Below are 19,500 nucleotides of genomic sequence, written 5' to 3' on the forward strand. Positions count from 1 at the left end.
TGGCTAGCTAATTGTGATGCTGCTGGGTCGAGAATGATAGATAGATAGATAGATAGATAGATAGATAGATAGATAGATAGATAGATAGATAGATACTCTGCTAATTTAGCACCTTTTAGGTATGAAAAGAGGACAAAAAATAAGCAAGTGATATTTCCTTAGTTTCTTCTTAGCATTAGGAAAACCACAAAGAGATTACCAAGAAGCCTCTTCCTTTATCTCCAGCTTTCCCAACCCCCTCTGTTCTCATCTTTGAGTTGTTTCTTGGAATTTGCACTTCTTCAGATTGATAGTGTTGTAAGTTTTCTCCTTGCTACACAAAAGCACTTTGCAGTGCTTAAGCACTTTCCATGTGCTGTGTATAGAAGAGGAATGTAGAGTGAAAATTACACCTTTAGAGGCAAACTGATCGTATTTCATATTAAGACTATAGTTGAATGTAATTTATGCAGGGCTAACAAATGCTTAATAGCAATTGCATGCATGGTTTGTAGGTGTTAGAGATGGTTAAAGCATCATTATAAATCATATGTAAGACTGCAGCTGCCAATTATGAGAGTATTAACACATGTAGCAATATTGTATTAACCCTTCATAAACTTCAAAGAAGTGTTCCTGTAAAGGAAACTCATTTTTAGACTGAGCTTGGAAGTAAAACATGTAGAACTTGACAAAGAAAGGAAGGTTATTCAGATTGCAATCTGTTTTTTCTCTGGTGGGCTGTGTTAATCAAGTTCTTGTATTGATAAAGTTCTTGCCATCCTCTCCAGTTCCTTTATTCTACTCCATTGAAACAAAGAAAAAGGAAGACCCCTCTCGAAAAGTCCATTGGAATATGAAAGCAAACACTCTGGGACCTAAAATGGGTTCTGTTAGAATGGTATGGGCATGTTTAGTAAATCTTGTCTTCGTTTAAAAATTGTCACTGCTTCTGTTCCCAAATGCCAGCCCTGAAATGTTTTCCCACTTTTGGAACATGAAAATGACCATACATTCATGCAGCAACCTAATATCGCAAAGCTTAGATGTGTCAATCTTTAATAACATCAGAGATAAAGGCAAGTGACTTCTTAGCCTCTTGATGATTCCAAAGATTAACCAAATTGTAGGACTTCAAATTTATTAACAATTGCCGGATCTGAATTACTTCTATTCAATTAACTGACTCGAGGATCATTTTCAATGGAAGTGATGACCTTAAACGCAGTCAGTGTGGGAAGGAGGAATGAGATGTGGGTAAATGAGGTATTATTACATGCTTTAGCCTCGTCTTGAATTTAATAAGTGGCATCTAATGGGGGAAATGCTTTACTAACAAAGATTATGAGGTTTTAGATACTTCCAGACAGTTCTTTGATATACATTACGTGTGTGTGTGTATGTTTATAGTATTATATAACATGATTTGATGCTTCCCTGGCCAGTAAATCAGGCTGGGAGAAGTGGATGGCTTCTGCAGTAGGTGTTTCAACCTCAATCCGAGTCACCTCTCAGGGATTTGGTCACATTTAAAAAACTTTGGGATTTTCTGACACTTTTAGGGGCTTTAGAAGGTTAGATGCCTCCAGGGATTTGGGCCATTGCTCTCTTTCACAGTCTAGTCTGTGTAGATAGTCAGGGTTCTTTCCGGAACATATAGACAAGATTGGCAGGTGCCAAATGAAGGGGAAATGGGAACGGTGAGTGAATATAAATGCTGAAGATTATCCATCTGATAGATAAAGCCTCAGGATTTAGCTAAACAGAAATTTACTTTGGTACTAACAGATGTCCAGATGTCCTTTGGGATGAATTCATTTATTTAAATCCTATCTCTTTTAATGAAACCCTTTTTAAAAGCTGGAATGAAACTCCAACTTCAGTGCCCGCTCATATGTCTGCTAAACCCCAGCAGCTTGACAAAGGTGGTCCAACAAACGTGCTTCAGAGGGTTACCCAGTCATTGACCAATGCTTTGGTGTTGTCTTTAGTAGACAAGATCTTCGCAACTGCGTGTTCCTCCCTTCCACTGACGCTGCTGTTTTCTTTACCCACTGAATATCTTATCTGGATAATCCTCAGAGCAGTTTAATTTTGCTCAATTGGCTGCACTTATGAGAAACTGTAGGGGAAATCTTAGTGTGCCTAACAGTGTTGCAATATATTATGAGGAAATAGAGAAATGTGATTAAAAGTTAATTTTTGCAGGTAGGATTATTCTTGGCTTCTTATACCTAAATTATAGTGGTATCGCAATTATAACAGTGGTACTTTTGCTGTCAATCACAGGTAGTTAATGGGAAATACTGTTTAAGAAAGTCTTATTTTTTTCCTCTTTTAGTCATTAAAACTTAAAATGAAGACTGTTTTCTATTGATCGTTTTCAAGAAATATTATGGCTGAAAAATCAAAACCTGGCTGGTTTTAACAGCAGTGTACAACAAAGTGTTTAAATGGAAGAGAGCTTTGGATCTGGTGGGACATCGACAGGCCAAAACACCTCTTGGGTCTGTTTATTCTTCTTGTCTCTTTCTATTGTGCAGGAATGGGGCAAACCTTCCAGGTCTTTGTATACAAAGAAGAAGAAACTGCTCAAAGAGCATTAGCTCCCTTCCTTCTTATAGTCATTGTACAACTCATACTACTAGAAGAACTTATTCAGGGCTATGAAGTCCCATAAACTGGACAGTTGGTTCTATAGGACAGTGTAGCTGGGAGCTCCGCTTCCTTATAGGCAGATGCTTATAAGGCTGTTGGTGCACTTGGGAATGTTGGTTCACCATGTAGAGATAATAGATTATTAATTATTAAGCGTTCGTGCATGGCAACAAAATGGAAAGCTGAACGGCTCAAAGCCAACATTCTAAGCATACCTGACAAATATGTGTATAAAATCACAGCTGTTAGCATCGATCAGAAACGTAACCAGACAAATGGAGGTTCATTATCATGGAAGGGATGGTATAGATCCCGTAGCACACAAATGTATTAGTATGGGTAATTTATCTAGGTGAGTGGTGGTCAGGTGGCAGAAAACCATGCCAGCTGGATGAGGATCAACCAAGCACTTAAAACATTTCAGGTTTCTCTGAGCTGTGTGTATCTCATCCCAGTCACGGCTCTAAAGAAATGGAACGAAACCACAAACAGGCCGTATTCATCCACCCAGCATCCCTTGCTGGGTTAAATACAAAAGGTTTCTGTGTTAGAATGCATGATATTTTTCATTTATGGCCTCAGAAGGTTGTCATGAAAGTAAAATCTGTTCAAACTTCTTGTAGGAATGGGGTTTTTTGGAGTCTCGATGAGTGCGTAGCAGCAGGACAGCTTATGGCAATGCTGGTTCAGCTCATGTAGGATCAAAGGATCCCGGAATCCAGGAAAAGACATCCCCTGCAAATCTGTGTGGTGTCTGCAGACATCACTGCGAGCAGTTCACTCTGAGATCTGGCATGGTTTCAAATGGACTCTTCCTGGAGAACCATCAGCACAAGGTATAACAGCACACTTCAGCTTTTACCTTTATTAGGAAATTGTATCATGAATAAATATGAATGCTGGCGAAAACGGTACCGGCTGTAATGCAGACGTAGCTAATACAGGCATGGAAGAAGTACTTTCAACATCATTTATGATAATTAAGCACTGAATCTTGTTTGAGGAAGGTGTGAGTATTGCTAGCCAATTCAGAGTAAAAATAGTGATTAATTCTATTTTCCTTATGCAAATCTGTCTCAGGTTGCAGTCTGGATAGAGGTATAGGAGAGGGGGAAGTTGGCTTCTAGGGGTGTTTTTATGCATTTATTTGTCTTTAAATGGAATTGAAGCAGCCTGGAGTTTTCTGCAGTTTCCATGTTGGTCATATTGGTGTTGAGCCACTGCTGGATGCAGGCAGAAAACTCAAAAGAAATGGGCTGTTAAATCATAAGGGGGTGGTACTTAAAATAAACTTAAGTGATCTTACGTTACTCCTTTTTTTCATAATGAAAATCAACAGCAAACACTTTGAACGTATTTATCATCTAAATAAAAGATTTGAGGTGGGAATGGCTTTTAAAATACCTGATGTCTGCACAGCAAAGGGAGAGGAGAGCAGCTGGGCAGGCAACACAAATAAATGTGCTTTAGGAATCCGTGGATCCATTCTATGATAAATTACAGTTTTCTTTATTTATAACCCAGGTTAAAAGCGTTAGGGGACGGTACAGTGCTGCCCTCTGAGATGGCTTTGAAACCCCAGAAGTCATATCTGTGTTTGCATAGGCATCCATTGGCAGGTCTGTTTGCAGCTTGTTGTTAATGGGGCCAAGCAGCAGCAGGTGAAAGTGCTCTGCGTGGTTTTGCACTGCCTCCAGATCCCTTTGGCTGAGGGAGAATTGATTCCAGCCTAGGTGAACCTGCCAGACAAATAGCAGAAGGTGAAGTGCAGCAAAAGCATCACGTCCTGGATCCCAGCACAGGGCTGGAGCCTGCTGACATCCTGAGCAGTGTGAGAAGTCACTCCCTGGGAGCTGGGGGAGGCCAAAGGGGATGAATTCAGGAGAGAAAATAGGTGAATTCTGCACCGTCAGCTTTGTGTTCTCAAAGTTGTTGCTTTGTTCATCATTGCTGGTGGAAAGGAATTGACAAGTCAGTGCTTGAAAAAAGGGACACCATGCTGTTATCAGCGTGTTTACACTTGGGTTCGGTGCGTGTAATTGAATTCTTTATATGTGGATGATGAGTTTGTGCTTTTCCTGTTCTCCCCCTGCCCTTAACATGACTTCCACTTGGAACCTGCAGGCGTCCCTTTCCCTGTGCTCACCCAGGGGATGCAGGAGAATAAAATGAGTGTGGAGTGCGCTGAAGAAAAATATCCAGGTCAGGTGGATTAGAAAGAGATCCGGTACCAAACACACGGGGACCGGGTGGTGCTTTTTCAGTGCTATGCTCTCATTGTGAGAAAATCTACCCCATAAACATTGAAAGGTCGAGGGAAGGCAGAGGGGTCCAGGGAGGGATGGTGGTAAGCAAGGCAATGCTGTGTCTTTAATTTTCTTTTCCGAAGGAAGAAAGTCTGCATAGCAATGACAGGAGCACTTGTTCGTGCCTTTAATGTGTGATCTGTTTTCTCCAGTGGAGGGCACTCAGTGTATCACAAACTAGAACATTAGCACCAACAAGCTCCAAAGCATCATCACTCTCTGGAAAGCCTTCTGAATTAGACAGGAGCTGCCTCTCAGCACAGCTACAAAACACTTTAAACCTGACCAGCTAAATGGATAAAGCTATCCTGCACAGCCTTTAACTGGGGGGTTACACGGCACAGGAGGCCTGCCTGCTTTGGGAGCTGGGAGCTGGAGATGGATTGCTGTGTCTGGGAATGGCAAAAAGCAGCAGAATGAGAGATGCTAGGTACCGGCAAAGCTCTTTTTTTTTTTCCTCTTTGCTTTTTTCCTCCTTTCTCCCAGAGAAGTTGCTTTACCTTGGCTGTGTGCTGTAGCTTTCCCTTGCAGATTGCCACTTAATGCTGATGGCTCTCTGATGACTTACACAATGGCTCTCAGAGCTTAGAGTCCCTCCCTACCCCCCCCCAACCCCCCCCCTCACAGACTCCCCCCCATCCTTCGTCCTGTCTTCCCCACCCCCAGCCCCTTCCCTCTCCTTTCCCTTCCTCATCCCCAAAATTCTTGCTTGTCCTCTCTAGGGAACTTTGTGTGGGGCTCTGGATTGCACGCTGGATGGCGGTGATGCGAGCGGCAGCCGCGCTGTGACATGAAGATTCTGATGGTTTTAAGGAAAAGAGAAGCAGTTTGAGAAAGAAGAGAGAGGCAAAGGGGGAAAAAGCAGAAAGAAAGGGGCAGAGAAAACAGCTGGTGAGAGGAAGAAGAGGACGTTTGTTGGTGACAAAAGGATGGGTAAGTGAACTTTTCATGCTTGTTTGTTAGCACAGCTGCGGCTCTATGGCAGATTTTTATTCAGTTGGATTATTAGCTGTTCGGGAGGGGAAAACAGCTTAACCGGCAGCGCGTTCCCCTGCCAGGTGACTCATTGTACTTGCTATTGTATTTTTAGCTCATGCATTCACCCCCACCCCCCCCTCCATCCCCCCAAACACACACACCTTTCCTCCTGCAGTGGTTTCCTATGTAATTAATATGTGCGTGCATGCACGGGTTGAAGGGCTGTACGTTCCTGTCTGTCCAACCACCCACACACCTGCACACATGATGCACAGAGGTACATGCATGCGTGAGGCAGCCCGCACCACATCTCTTCTGGGTTTCTATTCCTATTCCGTGAGCCTGTAGTGGCATTATTCGGGCTGTCAGAACAGGCTGTTAACACTTTGCGGTTAGGTGGGAAGCCAAAGGGAAGGGGGTAATTTGGTTCTATGGGTGGTTCTGAAAAGATGCCCCCCTAATATTGCTGCTGGATTTCCAGCAGTCATTTGCCAGTCTTATTTTTTCAAGTGTGACAGGTTTATTTCCCTCCCTCCTTTCCCCCCCCCCCCCCATCCCAGCCCCCAAGTCTGTAACAGCAAGAACATATTTCTAGCTGGCTGCTGCTGACACATAAGCAGTAGCAAAAAAATTGAGGATTTAAATTAGAAATCTAACCTTAAAGTGAAAGGCAGAGATGCATTCTCAGGGGTATTTGAGATGAGGAATTGTTTTGTAGATTGCCCCCCTTGGTTGGAATAACTGCAGCACAAGGGTGGTTTTGTGTATGTGACAAATAATGAGGTGATTATTTATCAAGGAGATACCGGCCCTTAGAATGTTTCCTATTGAATGACTGCATCTTAATTCCTAGCAAGATTGCAACTCTGGACACAGAGGCATCACTCCTAAAATGGGCTGAGGGGAACGTGTGTGTGTGCTGGGGGTTCTGACAGCCCCCTGCAGCCCCTTCCATAATTATTGAGAGAGGAAATAGCACTGTGGCCATGCAGTGATATTGGTTGTATACGAGAATACTGACATCTGAAATGCAGAATCTTAAAATCAGTAGGGCTGAGGAAAAGGGGGGGTAGCTACAGTGTAGAAAATCCCCTTTAAACTTTGGGTGTATTGCTGCTCTAAAGGCAGTGTTTATATCTAAGTATTTCTGTGTATGTTTTCATGGAGGATATGCAATAAATGTCTACCAAAAATAGCAAGTGCTTAGGTATTCACCCCTCCATGTAGAGAACTTCAAGGCAATAAGTGTTAAGGCTGTGACTCATTTTAAGTAAACGTCTCCTAACATTAGCTTGTTACTCAGTTCCCATGCTTGCATTTTATAGTATACCTCCCCATATGGTTGAACTTTGTTTCTGTGCATCTCTGTGTGTTTAAGGTACATGGAAAATAATAAGCAATTGAAACCTACTCTCCAGTATAATTGGTGCAAAAAGTAAAGCCTGTAATTTTTAGTTTTACAACAAATTTGTGCATTAAAGATGGATCAAACTTCATAATAAATAAATCCCTCACTTTTTACAGTAATTTTGGGAGGAACTGAACTTGCAATTGCTTTTATCAGGGAACGTATTTAGCACCATGTAAATACCAGAAGCTTTGCCTCATTTCCTTCTCAGCACTGTGAAGCATTCAGCACAGTGACTTGACAAATATGTTTATTGTTAAAACCCCAGCATCTAGCGATAAGGATATACCAGCAGCCCTCAGAGATGATGTGCAGGAGAACAGTGAATAGAGAACGGGCTCCTGGTCCTTCTAAAGGCTCATAAATCACACACAAGTAACTGAATAAGGAGAGCAGTGCCGGTGATGGTGCAGGTAGGAGAGATGTCAAGCCAGCAACTCAAAGAGCAGGCATTTATACAACCAAAAGTGCAAGCCAGGACACAAACAGGTTGTCTTCAAAACCCACCGCTTCACTGAGGGCTTTATCACAAACCCCATTGCTGTTAGTAACCTGTTGGTGAATTATTTTGGTAGCTTTACAATGCACGTTTGTTTTCTTTTTAATATTGTAGGTTTCCATTTAATTAAGCAGCTGAGGGGCATGAGTGTGGTGTTAGTGCTACTTCCTGTGGTGCTGTTTGTTGTGCTTGCGGGGGCTCAGCGAGCTTGCCCCAAGAACTGCAGATGCGATGGCAAGATTGTGTACTGTGAATCTCACGCGTTCAGAGACATCCCTCAGAATATTTCTGGAGGGTCTCAAGGCTTATCGTTGCGGTACAACAGCATTCAGAAGCTTAAATCGAATCAGTTTGCGGGCCTGAATCAGCTCATATGGCTTTATCTTGACCATAATTACATCAACTCTGTGGACGAGGACGCGTTTCAGGGGATCCGGAGGCTGAAGGAATTAATTCTGAGCTCCAACAAAATTACCCATCTGCACAACAAAACGTTTCACCCGGTCCCCAACCTCCGCAACCTGGACCTCTCATACAACAAGTTGCAGGTGCTGCAGTCTGAACAGTTCAAGGGCCTCCGTAAACTCCTCATCTTGCATTTGAGGTCCAACTCGCTGAAGACGGTTCCCATCCGAGTTTTCCAAGACTGCCGCAACCTCGACTTTCTGGATTTGGGCTACAACCGGCTGCGGAGCTTATCCCGTAATGCTTTCGCTGGCCTTTTGAAGTTGACGGAGCTCCATTTGGAGCACAACCAGTTTTCTAAGATCAATTTTGCCCACTTCCCACGCCTCTTCAACCTTCGCTCAATTTACTTGCAGTGGAATAGGATCCGGTCTATCAGCCAAGGGTTAACGTGGACTTGGAGTTCCTTGCACAACTTGGATTTATCAGGAAATGACATAACGGGGGTAGAGCCCGGGACGTTTCAGTGCCTCCCCAACCTGCAAAAGCTGAACCTGGATTCCAACAAACTCACCAACATCTCTCAGGAGACCATCAATACGTGGATCTCGCTCATCTCCATCACTCTATCTGGAAATATGTGGGAATGTACTCGAAGCATTTGTCCTCTGTTTACTTGGCTTAAGAATTTCAAGGGAAATAAAGAAAGCACTATGATATGTGCAGGCCCTAAGCAAATCCAGGGTGAAAAAGTGAGCGATGCTGTGGAGACATACAATATCTGTGCTGAAATCCAGGTGGTGGTTACTGAAAGGTCTTATCAGGCTCCCAAAACCCCCCAGAGACCCGTCTTTATTCCTAAGCCTACTGTTTCCAAACTTGAAAGCAATCAGCCAACATCAGTTGTGCCAAGCCCTCCCACTGACCTCCCAACACCTGCAGTGGAACCCGAATACGAGCACGTTTCCTTTCACAAAATCATTGCTGGGAGCGTGGCCCTCTTTCTTTCCGTGGCCATGATTTTGTTGGTTATCTACGTGTCGTGGAAGCGCTACCCAGCCAGCATGAAGCAGCTCCAGCAGCACTCGCTCATGAAGAGGCGCAGGAAAAAGGCCAGGGAGTCTGAAAGGCAAATGAACTCCCCTTTACAGGAGTATTACGTGGACTACAAGCCAACAAACTCTGAGACCATGGATGTATCCGTTAATGGATCTGGGCCCTGCACGTATACCATCTCTGGCTCCAGGGAATGTGAGGTATGAACCATGATCCTCCTAAAACCATTTCAGCTGCTGGGAAGGAGAGGTAAATGTTTGAAGCTCTTGAGGTGTCTCTAAATGCTAGAAAGATTAATGAGGTTTCTTTTGCTTTGGGGTTTGCTCAGCATGCAAGGTTATCTCATTAAATGGCAGCAATCAGGGAAGTGACGGTGATTATTTTTGAGCAGTTCAGTCTTAACAAAGAATTAGTTTAAGGTGAAGTAAACACCTGTGATAAAGGTGCATTATCCCCCTCTCCTCTGCTCCTATTTAATTACTGGTGGTAGCATGAGGCCCATCCTTCCCATATTGCTAGAGGCAGAGAAGTTTAAGAACCTTTTCTGCTTCAAAAAGAAGCATGGAGTCCTCTCTGCTGCAGACCCCATGTCACATCTTGGGGCTTTTCTGATGTGTTTAGTGATAACACCAGAGCTTTTCTGCATTTCCTATCTGATTCAGGGGGTAAACCTGGGAGCAGCAAGACTGCAGCACAGCTTTGGGTTGGGCATTTACTTGTTTTATTGGATAAGCAGAAACGTCCATGCTTCTTTACTAGCTTATTCTAGATTTTAACCTTACAAAGGCCCCAAATGAAACATCTGTAAATATCTGGGCTTGAGAGAGGGATTTTCTCTTTGTTTTTCCATTGTAGTGAAAACTTTCAGCTGATTGTGAAGGCTTAGCTTGAGACACAGCTCTACTGGAGGCAGCAGTTGCATGCATTTAAGGATGCAGTATTATTTTGGTTTAGTAAGTACGTGAGAAGTAAAAACAAGAAAAGCTCTGGGCGTTTCTTTTCTCTGTTGTTAAGCTTTGGCAAGAAAATACCGTATTTTTTCATTGCTGCGTTGTTATTGACACTGTTTAATATGTATGTAAGAAACGTTTTTACTTGTGAATATAATTGCTTATTTATTCCTGATGAGGAGGATTTCCATGGTTACATTCTGGTACTGGTTGCTTAACTCTGCACGTGATCAGGGGGTCATGGTGGACTTTGGTTCCCTGATTGTGGGTGTCCTACCAGAATTCACTGTCAGTGCCTGCTGATATTTCTTCCTATCTTTTTATGCACGTTGAATAGGCTGCGGTAGGTTCTGAGCAGCGAGGTGGTCTGAAAGGTGTGTTAAAGTTGTGCGGTTCTCAGCAGGCTGCGGTTTTTGGATCCCCATTTTGGAAAATTGGATGTTTTGCACTTTCAGAAAATAGGGCTGCTGTAAGATGTCTGGTATTTGGCGCCTGAAATCACCATCTGAGGTTGGACCGCAGAACTAAACGGGAAGCAAAAATAGAGATGATTTGGGGTTACTGTATCTGGAGCAGCGTTGTCTTCAGAAAGGGAAAAGCACCTGTCGTGCCCTTGTCATTTCTACCAGCATTATGTGAATGAATTGTGTGCTTTGGCTTTTTCTTTCCTGTTAGCAGCACAAAAGGAATAAAAAGATGCTAACAAAGTTACTGTGAATTTGCACCAGCTGTCACAAGGGGCATTAATTTCACCTGAAAGGCTGTCGTGTCTTCCTGCTCAAGTTTAACACCACTAAAACGTCATTAGCTTCAGTACGGAGCTGTTTGATCTAAAGATGGTTTGGAGGACAGAAGTGCATGTAATGAAACAACCATAAGGAAATTTGGATCAGAATTATAATGAGCAAAAGATAAGGGGACATCTGCTGCTGTTTGGGAGGCTGAAATCCAAATAATTTGGATTATAGGAGATAAATAAATTGGTAACGAGACCTACCGGGTCTGATAACTGGAGGTCAGCATGGCATAATTTCTTCCTGCTGCTGCTGAGTGTTAGACACAGCTTTAAACACAAGGGGACCCCAGCTCACCTGGTTTCCAGGTGCTCTCGCAGTGCCATAGCAGCTCAGTTCATCTGCTGCTCAGGTTAAGTTGCACTGGCTCACAATTTTGCAGAGGTCGGGCTGTTTATCCCCATTATCTTTGGGATTGCTCGTTGTGGTGTGAATTCAGGAAGCCTGTACTGAATGCAGCAGTGCTGGAACTGGGAGAACATATGCTCTGTATCTGTGTGGTATTAATTATGCGTTGGCTATTAGCACAGAGGGCTGGAGGAGACAGAAAGCAGCAGATCACTGAAGACACATGTAGCAGCCATAAGCCCCCACTGAAATACTATCTTCAGCTTGAATTTAACATCCTTCGTCTCCATAGCTACAAGGTTCCACTTGTGAAAGGACAGATATGCACTGTGCAGTACTTAGGAATGGTAAGGGAAAAATCCCTGTAGTATCTTCAGCAGTGGAGAGGCTTAACATTGGGGTGAGGGGAGGAAGAAAATGGAATGTTTCGTTATCAATAGTTAATTCACCCAGACACACCTGCTTGTGGGAAAACAATTACTAAAACTATTGCTTTGGACAAGTGAGACAGTTCAGGCTCATCCTCCCATGGGTCTTATTTGCTAATTCATTGGGATCAGGCCAAGGTTTCCCCCAAAACAGGAATGTGTCGAGGGAGAAGAGAACCTGGTTATCAAAGTGAAAGCAGAGCAGTTGTCAGCATCAATTACTCAAGGTTCTATCGATTTTACTTCGTTAATATTTTTCATACCAACGTCTGCTCTCACACATCAACCTTCACACACCTTTAAGCACTGTGGGTGTCCAAAACCCGTGTGTCTTTGTGTGAAGTGTTAATGAGTTAATTAGTTATGGGTTAATTTCCGTGGGAAAGAATATGCCTGAGTGTATTGCTGTGTTTGAAGCTGGTGATAATGGATGTTCCTATGCATGGCCTAGGCTTGTGCTGGGCACAGCCTTCACTGTCACAGCTCTCAGTTTGTTTTTGAAGTGTCCAGCTATTCTCATATGTAACCGCCATCTTTCTATGGCAGAACTGGCCTTGGAGCATCATGTTTAGTCAATCACACAAGTTTATTTTTTAATAGCAGCTGCACATCTGACCTGGTGGTGGTGGTGGTTGTTCTGAGTTCAATGAGATGCCTTGGCTGCACCAAAGCAATGTGGGTGTATGGGAGCTGCCCCGTGTTGGGTTGTTATCTGCAAGCATTCAGTGCCGGGGGCACTTTGTAAGGCTGCTTTTAACTCTGTGCTTTATGAATTATTTCTTGTACTACAGAGGCACAGCCAAAGTCAGGCTTGCTGTAAACGGGAGCGACTCTCTTGGCATCAGTGGGATTATAATCACTGACACCTGGCCCATGGTATTCTATTTAGTCTATTGGCAAAGCTTTCTAAAATAACTGGATGCTTATGATTTTGGCTCTCACCATCCAGTTAGCAGACTGCTGCTATCTCATTTTGCTATTTGCTTTGTGCTTGTGCATCTTATTCCCTCTCTCTGTCATGTTTATTTGTACATTTGCTGAAGATCATGGAGCATGAAAAGCAGTTTTATAAACCAAGCTGTAATGATGTATTCCTTACGTAGCAAACACAATATCCACATATAGCACATATATCCCCACTGTGTGGGGAGGAGGAACATGGCTCCAGAAAAGCTTCCTCCTTTCTGTTAGGTTCTTCCTCTCCTGTTTCTCAGCCTGGCTGCTACTGAACAACCAACCACCAACGAACCAACCAAGTGAACATCTTTTCCACGTTAGCTGAGCACAGTTGATGTGAAACCCTTTGAGAGACAATTGACACAGACCCTGCAGTGTTGCTCTTTACACTTTCATGCCTCCATGTCTAACCATACCCCAGAGTTTGACAAACAAGCCCACCTGTTCGCATACAAGAATGTCTCTGCTGTGATGCTTCTATGCTTTTCATCGGAGTGAAAACCAGGGCAGTTGTCACTTGTATTCATACTTGCTAAATCAGTCGCAGAAGATTATGTTTGCTTTGAATTCTGCTTGCTCCCCTCTTGCCGGTGGGAAGAAATAGATTGGTAGAAGAATATAACATATGCAAACATATCGGGCTTGTGTTGACCTCTTCTTTTTGAGCCTAATTTAAAAGGAAATGTTGACATGCCACTGTTGATTATCATGTATTTATTAAGCACCATACTGTGCTGTTTGCAGCAAGATGTAAAAAAGGGAAAAAGCAAAATAGCCTTCTCTTTCCAGATCCTGGTTAGCCCAATATTCCAGCTCTGGAAAGGCTTTCGTGGCTCTTGTTTTGGGAAGGATGTCCAGGATCTAAGCAAGATCTTATGGGACGTGGCCTCAGGAGGGAGAAGTCACTCAGTGATGGTTGGTTCCATTGCCTACTGCCCTCATTTGAAGGGCAAAGAGGTTGTAGTTGTTTTTCTCTCTCGTATCCTTTGGTGCTTTGGCTTCTTCTCCACTTCTCTGTGATTGTAAATGGACCTTAAGTTCCTGCTTGAGATGCAATGAAACTTTGTCACAAGCTCTGTTGTAGAAATGAGGCAAAGACTGAGGTAATAGTGGATTTCCTCCATGCAATGTCTGAAATATGTCAGAAGTGGATCAGAGGAGAAACCTCTTATGCATGTGGTCAATGAGTGGTTTGAGCAGGAGGTGAATTTTGGTAATACCTTCAGGATTAGGGCCAAAGGTAGAAATGTATGTTTGTTAACATCAGTCTTCGTTAACTCCTGCAGCTTTCCATACGCTGCTGTTATTTATGGTTGCAAGCATAGTGTCAGTATGCAGGAGGATGTGCTACAGAAGCATTAAGTAATGTAGTCATAAATGCATAGGGGCAAATTTTCCAGGGCTCAGCACTTGCAATGCACGAGACTTCCAAAGATATTACCAAAATGCCTGGCTGTATTTCCGGGAGAGCTCAGCCAGCTGCACATCAGTAGCAATTGAGATGCTGGTTGTGAATTTGAAAAGGGAGCTGCAGGAGGATGCTGAGCACTTCTGAAAGTCTTACTCAATCCTTATTCAGGTGTCTGGTTGGGAGATGAGCTGATCTGAGATCAGGTCTTACAATGTGTGGTTCTGCTGAGAGCTTGCTCTGAGATAAAGCAAGAAATTAGTGGCAGAGGAAGAAGCTGAGCCCGTATCTCCCAGTTTTCACTTAGGCCTGGAACTCTCCTGTGTTCCAGCATTACGTTTGTTCTGCTGCCTCTCATCCAGAGGCTGGCAGCTAATTGGCAGAACTCTGAAGCTGCACCAAGGATGTGCGCTCTTCAAACACGTATCCAACAGAATGGCATCCTCCCCACCCCCCATCACCTCTTCTTCTTCCCTTTATTTTGCCATATGCTGAAAACCAGTTCGTGTTGTGTTATTCAGAACTGCACTGTAAAAGCTTTGTACGAGGGAAGAAAATAATTGTATTTCTTTTATAATCATTACTCAGGCCTTGTGAAGGATTCCTGCATGGCTGGAATTGTGACAGATGCAATTTACCCTCTCCATCTCTCCTTTTCTCTCACCCCTTCTTTTGCTTCTGCTTGAGCTCTGTGATGTGCTGCCAGTATTTTAAGGAGGGGGAAAAAAAATCAATTTTAGTCCATTATGTAGCTCATGCCAGGAGGGAGAATGCTAACAGAGACAGGGAGAAATCTGCCGAACCCATTCATTTGTTGCTTCTTTTAAATACAAACGGATGCACACAAAAATCTCACTTGAAAGGAGGCGAATGGTCTTGTTAGTAAGTATCTTGCTGCTGGAAATGTTCCTTGAACTCCCCTCCAGAATAACAGTGCTGACTTGGTTCTTGACATTGCAACCTTATGCCATCCAACACAGAGCCAATGGGGCAAGGCTGGGTGCCGGATGAGAGCTGTGCTCTTGGCTCTGCCTCTTGTTCCTGGACGCATCCACATTTGGAGGCAGTCTGATGCTGCTAGAAGCAACCCACTGTGCAGGTGTGTTATTGCCACTGAGACAGATCTACAGGTTATTTTCAGGAGATTATATGTGTTTCAAGCAAGAGCTGCCTGGCATAGAGAAGAGGACAGCTCTCTATCATGTTCTCCTTGTTGTAAACATTTTGACGTGTAAAATTCCTGTGTGATTTGTGTTCATAGCACTAACATCCTGGTATTTGGCCATTGCAAGCCAAGTATACAGGGCTGAATGCAGATGGGCTGCAGCAGTAAACATTTTTGACACTAATCAGATTTTATCACATCTGCCTGTTGCAGAGCCAAATAAGCTTGAATTGCTTATACATCTCTGTCTTACATAAAAGAAGATGGCTGAGTCAACTGTTAGGACTACTACAACCTACTTTGTTAGAAGCCAGGAGATGCTGTCGTTTGAGGCACTGGTGTCTCTGGAGACACTCAGGGTCAGACTGGACCAGGCTTTGAGCATCCTGAGAGCTGCAGGTGTTTCCATTCATTGCAGATGAGTTGGACCAGATGGCCTTTAAGGGTTCCTTCCAGCTCAAAAAGTTCTATGATTCTATATCACTGTGTATGGAATGGTGCAGGAGAATGTGACTTTGGGAATATTGGCTTCTGAGCCTATAAATCTGTTTTCTCATTGCCTTTTCAAGCCATGCAGGAGTACACAAGAAGTAGAAGGTTGTTGCCTGTAGATGTAGCAGCCATCCAGCTGCCGTGGGTGGTTGGGTGGGAGTCTTTCTACCTGCAAGAGCAGGAAACCCCATAAAGGGCAGGAAATGCTGAAATCTTTCACCTTCACGGTGGATTGCTACAGCAACATCTCCATCCTTATATCATAGTTCAAGCATTTCAATTCAAGCTTGTTATTTTAGTGGTTCATTAGATACATTTAAATGCTCTTGGTGAGGACACGAGAAGTTTATGGATATAAGGAAGCCAGAAAGGCTTTCCTTGAATTAGAAGCAAAAACAGGCTTTCTGCTATTAGCCTATGGGGAATAGTAGCTTGATCTGTTTGTTGTTGATCAGAGGTGGAGTGTTGCTTGTTGTGCTCTTGCACGGCTATGAGTTCTGTGTAGGCCTAAATAGGAAAAGCCTGACTTTAGTAAATGAGTCTTGATTTTGATACTGAAATTTCTAAATTCTTTTGTTGTGTAACAGTATTTGCTATTTTGTGTCTGCAGCTGCACTGCAAAAGTGTTATATCAGGAGAAAAATTATAAGTTGCTTTTAAAACTCAGTGCCTGTTAAATCTATTGTGGGAATGAGGCATGTCCTTCATTGCAACAGGCAGAGCTTAGAAATGATGTTGTGTGCAAAGATCTTTTGGTGCATTCAGCATCGGGTCTGTACAGTGCTTCCTATTGCATACAGATATAAATACATGTTGCAGTAAAAGAAATATGTATGTCCCATTCTTAGCAGTCAATGAAAGAACCAGCTTTAAAGCAGGAGGTTCATTATTGTTGTTCTTAGCAAACAAAATACATTGGCATATTTCCTTTCTTGTATGGAAGAAGTCGGCTTTTCCTGTATGTTTCTCGTATTTTAATCCAATTTAGAAGCAATCAATATCAGAAAGTGAAAGAAGGTAAACTCACTGTAATGGTAGTACTATTACTGCAGCTATTTGTGTTTGAGCAGCAGCTGTGACAACTCCCAGGTTCAATCAGCATATGGAAACATTGAAGGAAGTAGAATAGGACCCAGTGTGTCATCCATAGTAGCATAGAAAGAGTTAACAGAGACCTGAGTAGCAATTTATTTTCAGTTGAGTTTATAGGATAATAGAATGACTTGGGTTGGAGGGGACATTAAAGCTTGTCCAGTTCCATCCCGTGCCATGAGCTGGTTCCTCCCTACCAGCTTAGGCTGCCCAGGTGCCTCATCACCCACAGAGGACTGAAATCCAGGTTGTAAGAAACCTCTGGCTATATCCTGTCTATTGAATGACTCCAGATGCCAGTCTCGTGTAGGGAAAAGCTGTAAAAGCTGTCCTGTGATTGTGCTGTGCCCAGAATAAAGCTCCCTCCTGTGCATTGGGCCAGTGTAGTACCCATTTATCTCTGAGAACAAGCTCCCTATGAGGAGGTCAGGCTCACTCTTGGTGACTTGCATTTCTATGCATCCCAGCTCTACTTTTTGTCAAACTTTTCTAATGCGTACCGTGGCTTTGATGAATAGACTCAACTTGTGTGTTTTTGCTCATTTTCAAACTCCGTTCTCATTAAAAACCAGCTTCTCCTTCTGCATGATGGCCTCTGAAACCCCAGATGATTCTTCACTGCTCTCATCTTTCACTAACACATCCATTTGGATTATCTTTCTGCCGTGATGGATGCTTTAAAGGGACCCAACAAGGCCATCAAATTCTTGCCCTGGTTCAACTAGCATTTGTTAATGTTCTAAATCATCTTGGGCCTGAAATGTGCTACTCCTTCAATTTAGAGCGATGTGATTGCCTGAAACTTCTCTGTGTGTTAATTAAATCATCGTAATTGTGGTTTCTTGAGACTGACAGGTTATAAATAGTTTTTCTTCTCCCCCCCCAACTTCTTGCAGTAATTTGGTATGAATGACAGGCAAAACCCACTATTGTTCAGACTGTACCTCTGACTCTCTCTTTCCCATTCAGACTCCATTTCTCTACTATTATTTGATTGTCCTGAAATAATCGACAGCGTCATTCTTAAAGGTTAGTTAATTACCTTGTACTTTTCACATTATAAGAAGATTTTTCTGGGTCATCATTATCCATTTAATTTAACAGAATTTATCAAGGAGGACTGATGGTCAGGACCATCTGTATGTAGACACAAGCATATGTGTAAAGAGAGGTCCTAAGAGTAGTGTGTTTTAATCCTAGTTCTTTTTGCATGTATAATGTCCCACAGATTTAGGGGTCTTTGTGTTCATAACATACAGTCTTCTATTGCTCCCACATGGAGGGTCTTTACTTGAGAAGGAGCTGTGCTGGATAAGTGGCAAAAAACAGAACAATGCAATGAAATCAACAGTTATTTGGTGACAACTTCAACTTAAAGTCCTTCTCATACTTAGTAGAAAAAAAAGGAAGGAAAGCTACAAATGCTGTAGTTGACCAAGAATTTGTGCAAAGCTATCTGGTTGGCTTTTGATCTTCCTCTGCTTGAGAGCAGCTCTCTCCCTGTGTGCAAGAATGAGGTAGGAGCAATGTAAGTGGGAACATCCTGAATTCTGCATAATGCATAACCCCATTATGCAATTATGCATTGCTCCCTTTTAATGCAGCTCTGCGTGCTGAAATTTTCTCTGTTTATAGCTCTAATTCATGGAAGAACCTCAGGCTAGATCTTTGTCTACCACTCTGGATCCTTCCCATGCTTCCAATCAGACAAATAAACCTTACCACTTCATTACTGTTGAGTTTAGACATGTGTTACGCTGACTGATGTGATTCACAGCTAAATAAGATTCAAGAATATTTAAGGGAGAGCATCCGTGCTCAGCTTTGCTTTGCGAGACTGGATGGTGTCCATGCTCATGGATTTGGCATTTGATGTCTGACCAACCAGCAAAGGCTGGAGGCCACGAGAACTGGGGACAACTCTAAACTCTGCCCTTAATCTGTAGTGTGAGCATTACAAACTGTCAGACTGTCAGAAGAAAATAAAATCAAGCAAGGTCGCAATGGCTTTCATTAGAATCTGAGCAACTAAATCAGTCTGCATGTCTTTGAAGATTTCTCCCATCCTCCTGTAGGCTTTGCCCTCCCAGCTACTTAGACAGAGGTCAGCTGGAGAGGATTGCCTTTCACTCTCTCCACGCAAGATGCTAACAACAGGGCTGGGGCTTGAGCTACTGCTTTAACAGGAAAGGAAAAAAAGCATTGTCGGGAGCCTTGAGGGACTCCCACTGCGTCTGTTTTGTTCCTGCTATAAAAGGCCGTCTGAAGTGGTCTGCTTTGTGTTGGTGTGGTATTAGCACATGCCTATTTAGTTCTTTTAAAAGGTCTATACTATATTCAGATGCAATGGAGATTTACTCCTAGGTACTCAGGTTCTCCCTGGTCCCGGTAGTTTTCTGCAGCGTAGTGCAATTGCATGATTTTAATGTAAATTTTTGATCCATTTCTTTTCCCTTTCTAAATCATAGGTTAGGCTTCTGGCTTCAAAAGCCACATCCGTGTCATGCGCAGAGGAATGAAGGCAGTTTGTGTGGCTTTGCATACGGTACATGCACAAATCAGAAAGGAAGGAACCTA

At 43.0% G+C, this 19,500-nt stretch overlaps 1 protein-coding gene and 1 long non-coding RNA gene across 3 annotated transcripts in view; both read left to right on the forward strand.

Moving 5' to 3' along the window:
• The window catches only part of LOC107323607 (uncharacterized), a 227,618-nt gene extending 224,145 nt beyond the window's left edge, over positions 1-3,473 (forward strand). Inside the window, exon 4 of the long non-coding RNA XR_014932347.1 lies at positions 3,261-3,473. This is a non-coding gene — a long non-coding RNA (uncharacterized LOC107323607). The remainder of the gene's footprint in view (positions 1-3,260) is intronic.
• Positions 3,474-5,154: 1,681 nt separating this feature from the next.
• Positions 5,155-19,500, forward strand: part of LRRTM4 (leucine rich repeat transmembrane neuronal 4) — a 135,716-nt gene continuing 121,370 nt past the window's right edge. The window contains exons 1-3 of one of the 2 annotated variants that reach the window (XM_015883058.3): positions 5,155-5,373; positions 5,666-5,876; positions 7,943-9,538. In XM_015883058.3, the coding sequence (XP_015738544.2) occupies positions 5,873-5,876; positions 7,943-9,495 (1,557 nt within the window). In that variant the 5' untranslated portion in view covers positions 5,155-5,373; positions 5,666-5,872 and the 3' untranslated portion in view covers positions 9,496-9,538. The remainder of the gene's footprint in view (positions 5,374-5,665; positions 5,877-7,942; positions 9,539-19,500) is intronic. The other variant, XM_085510444.1, reaches the window with a different exon arrangement.

This window comes from Coturnix japonica, chromosome 10 (assembly GCF_054131305.1).
Source record: "Coturnix japonica strain WE chromosome 10, WE-NBRP24, whole genome shotgun sequence".
In the NCBI taxonomy this organism is placed as follows: Eukaryota; Metazoa; Chordata; class Aves; order Galliformes; family Phasianidae; genus Coturnix; species Coturnix japonica.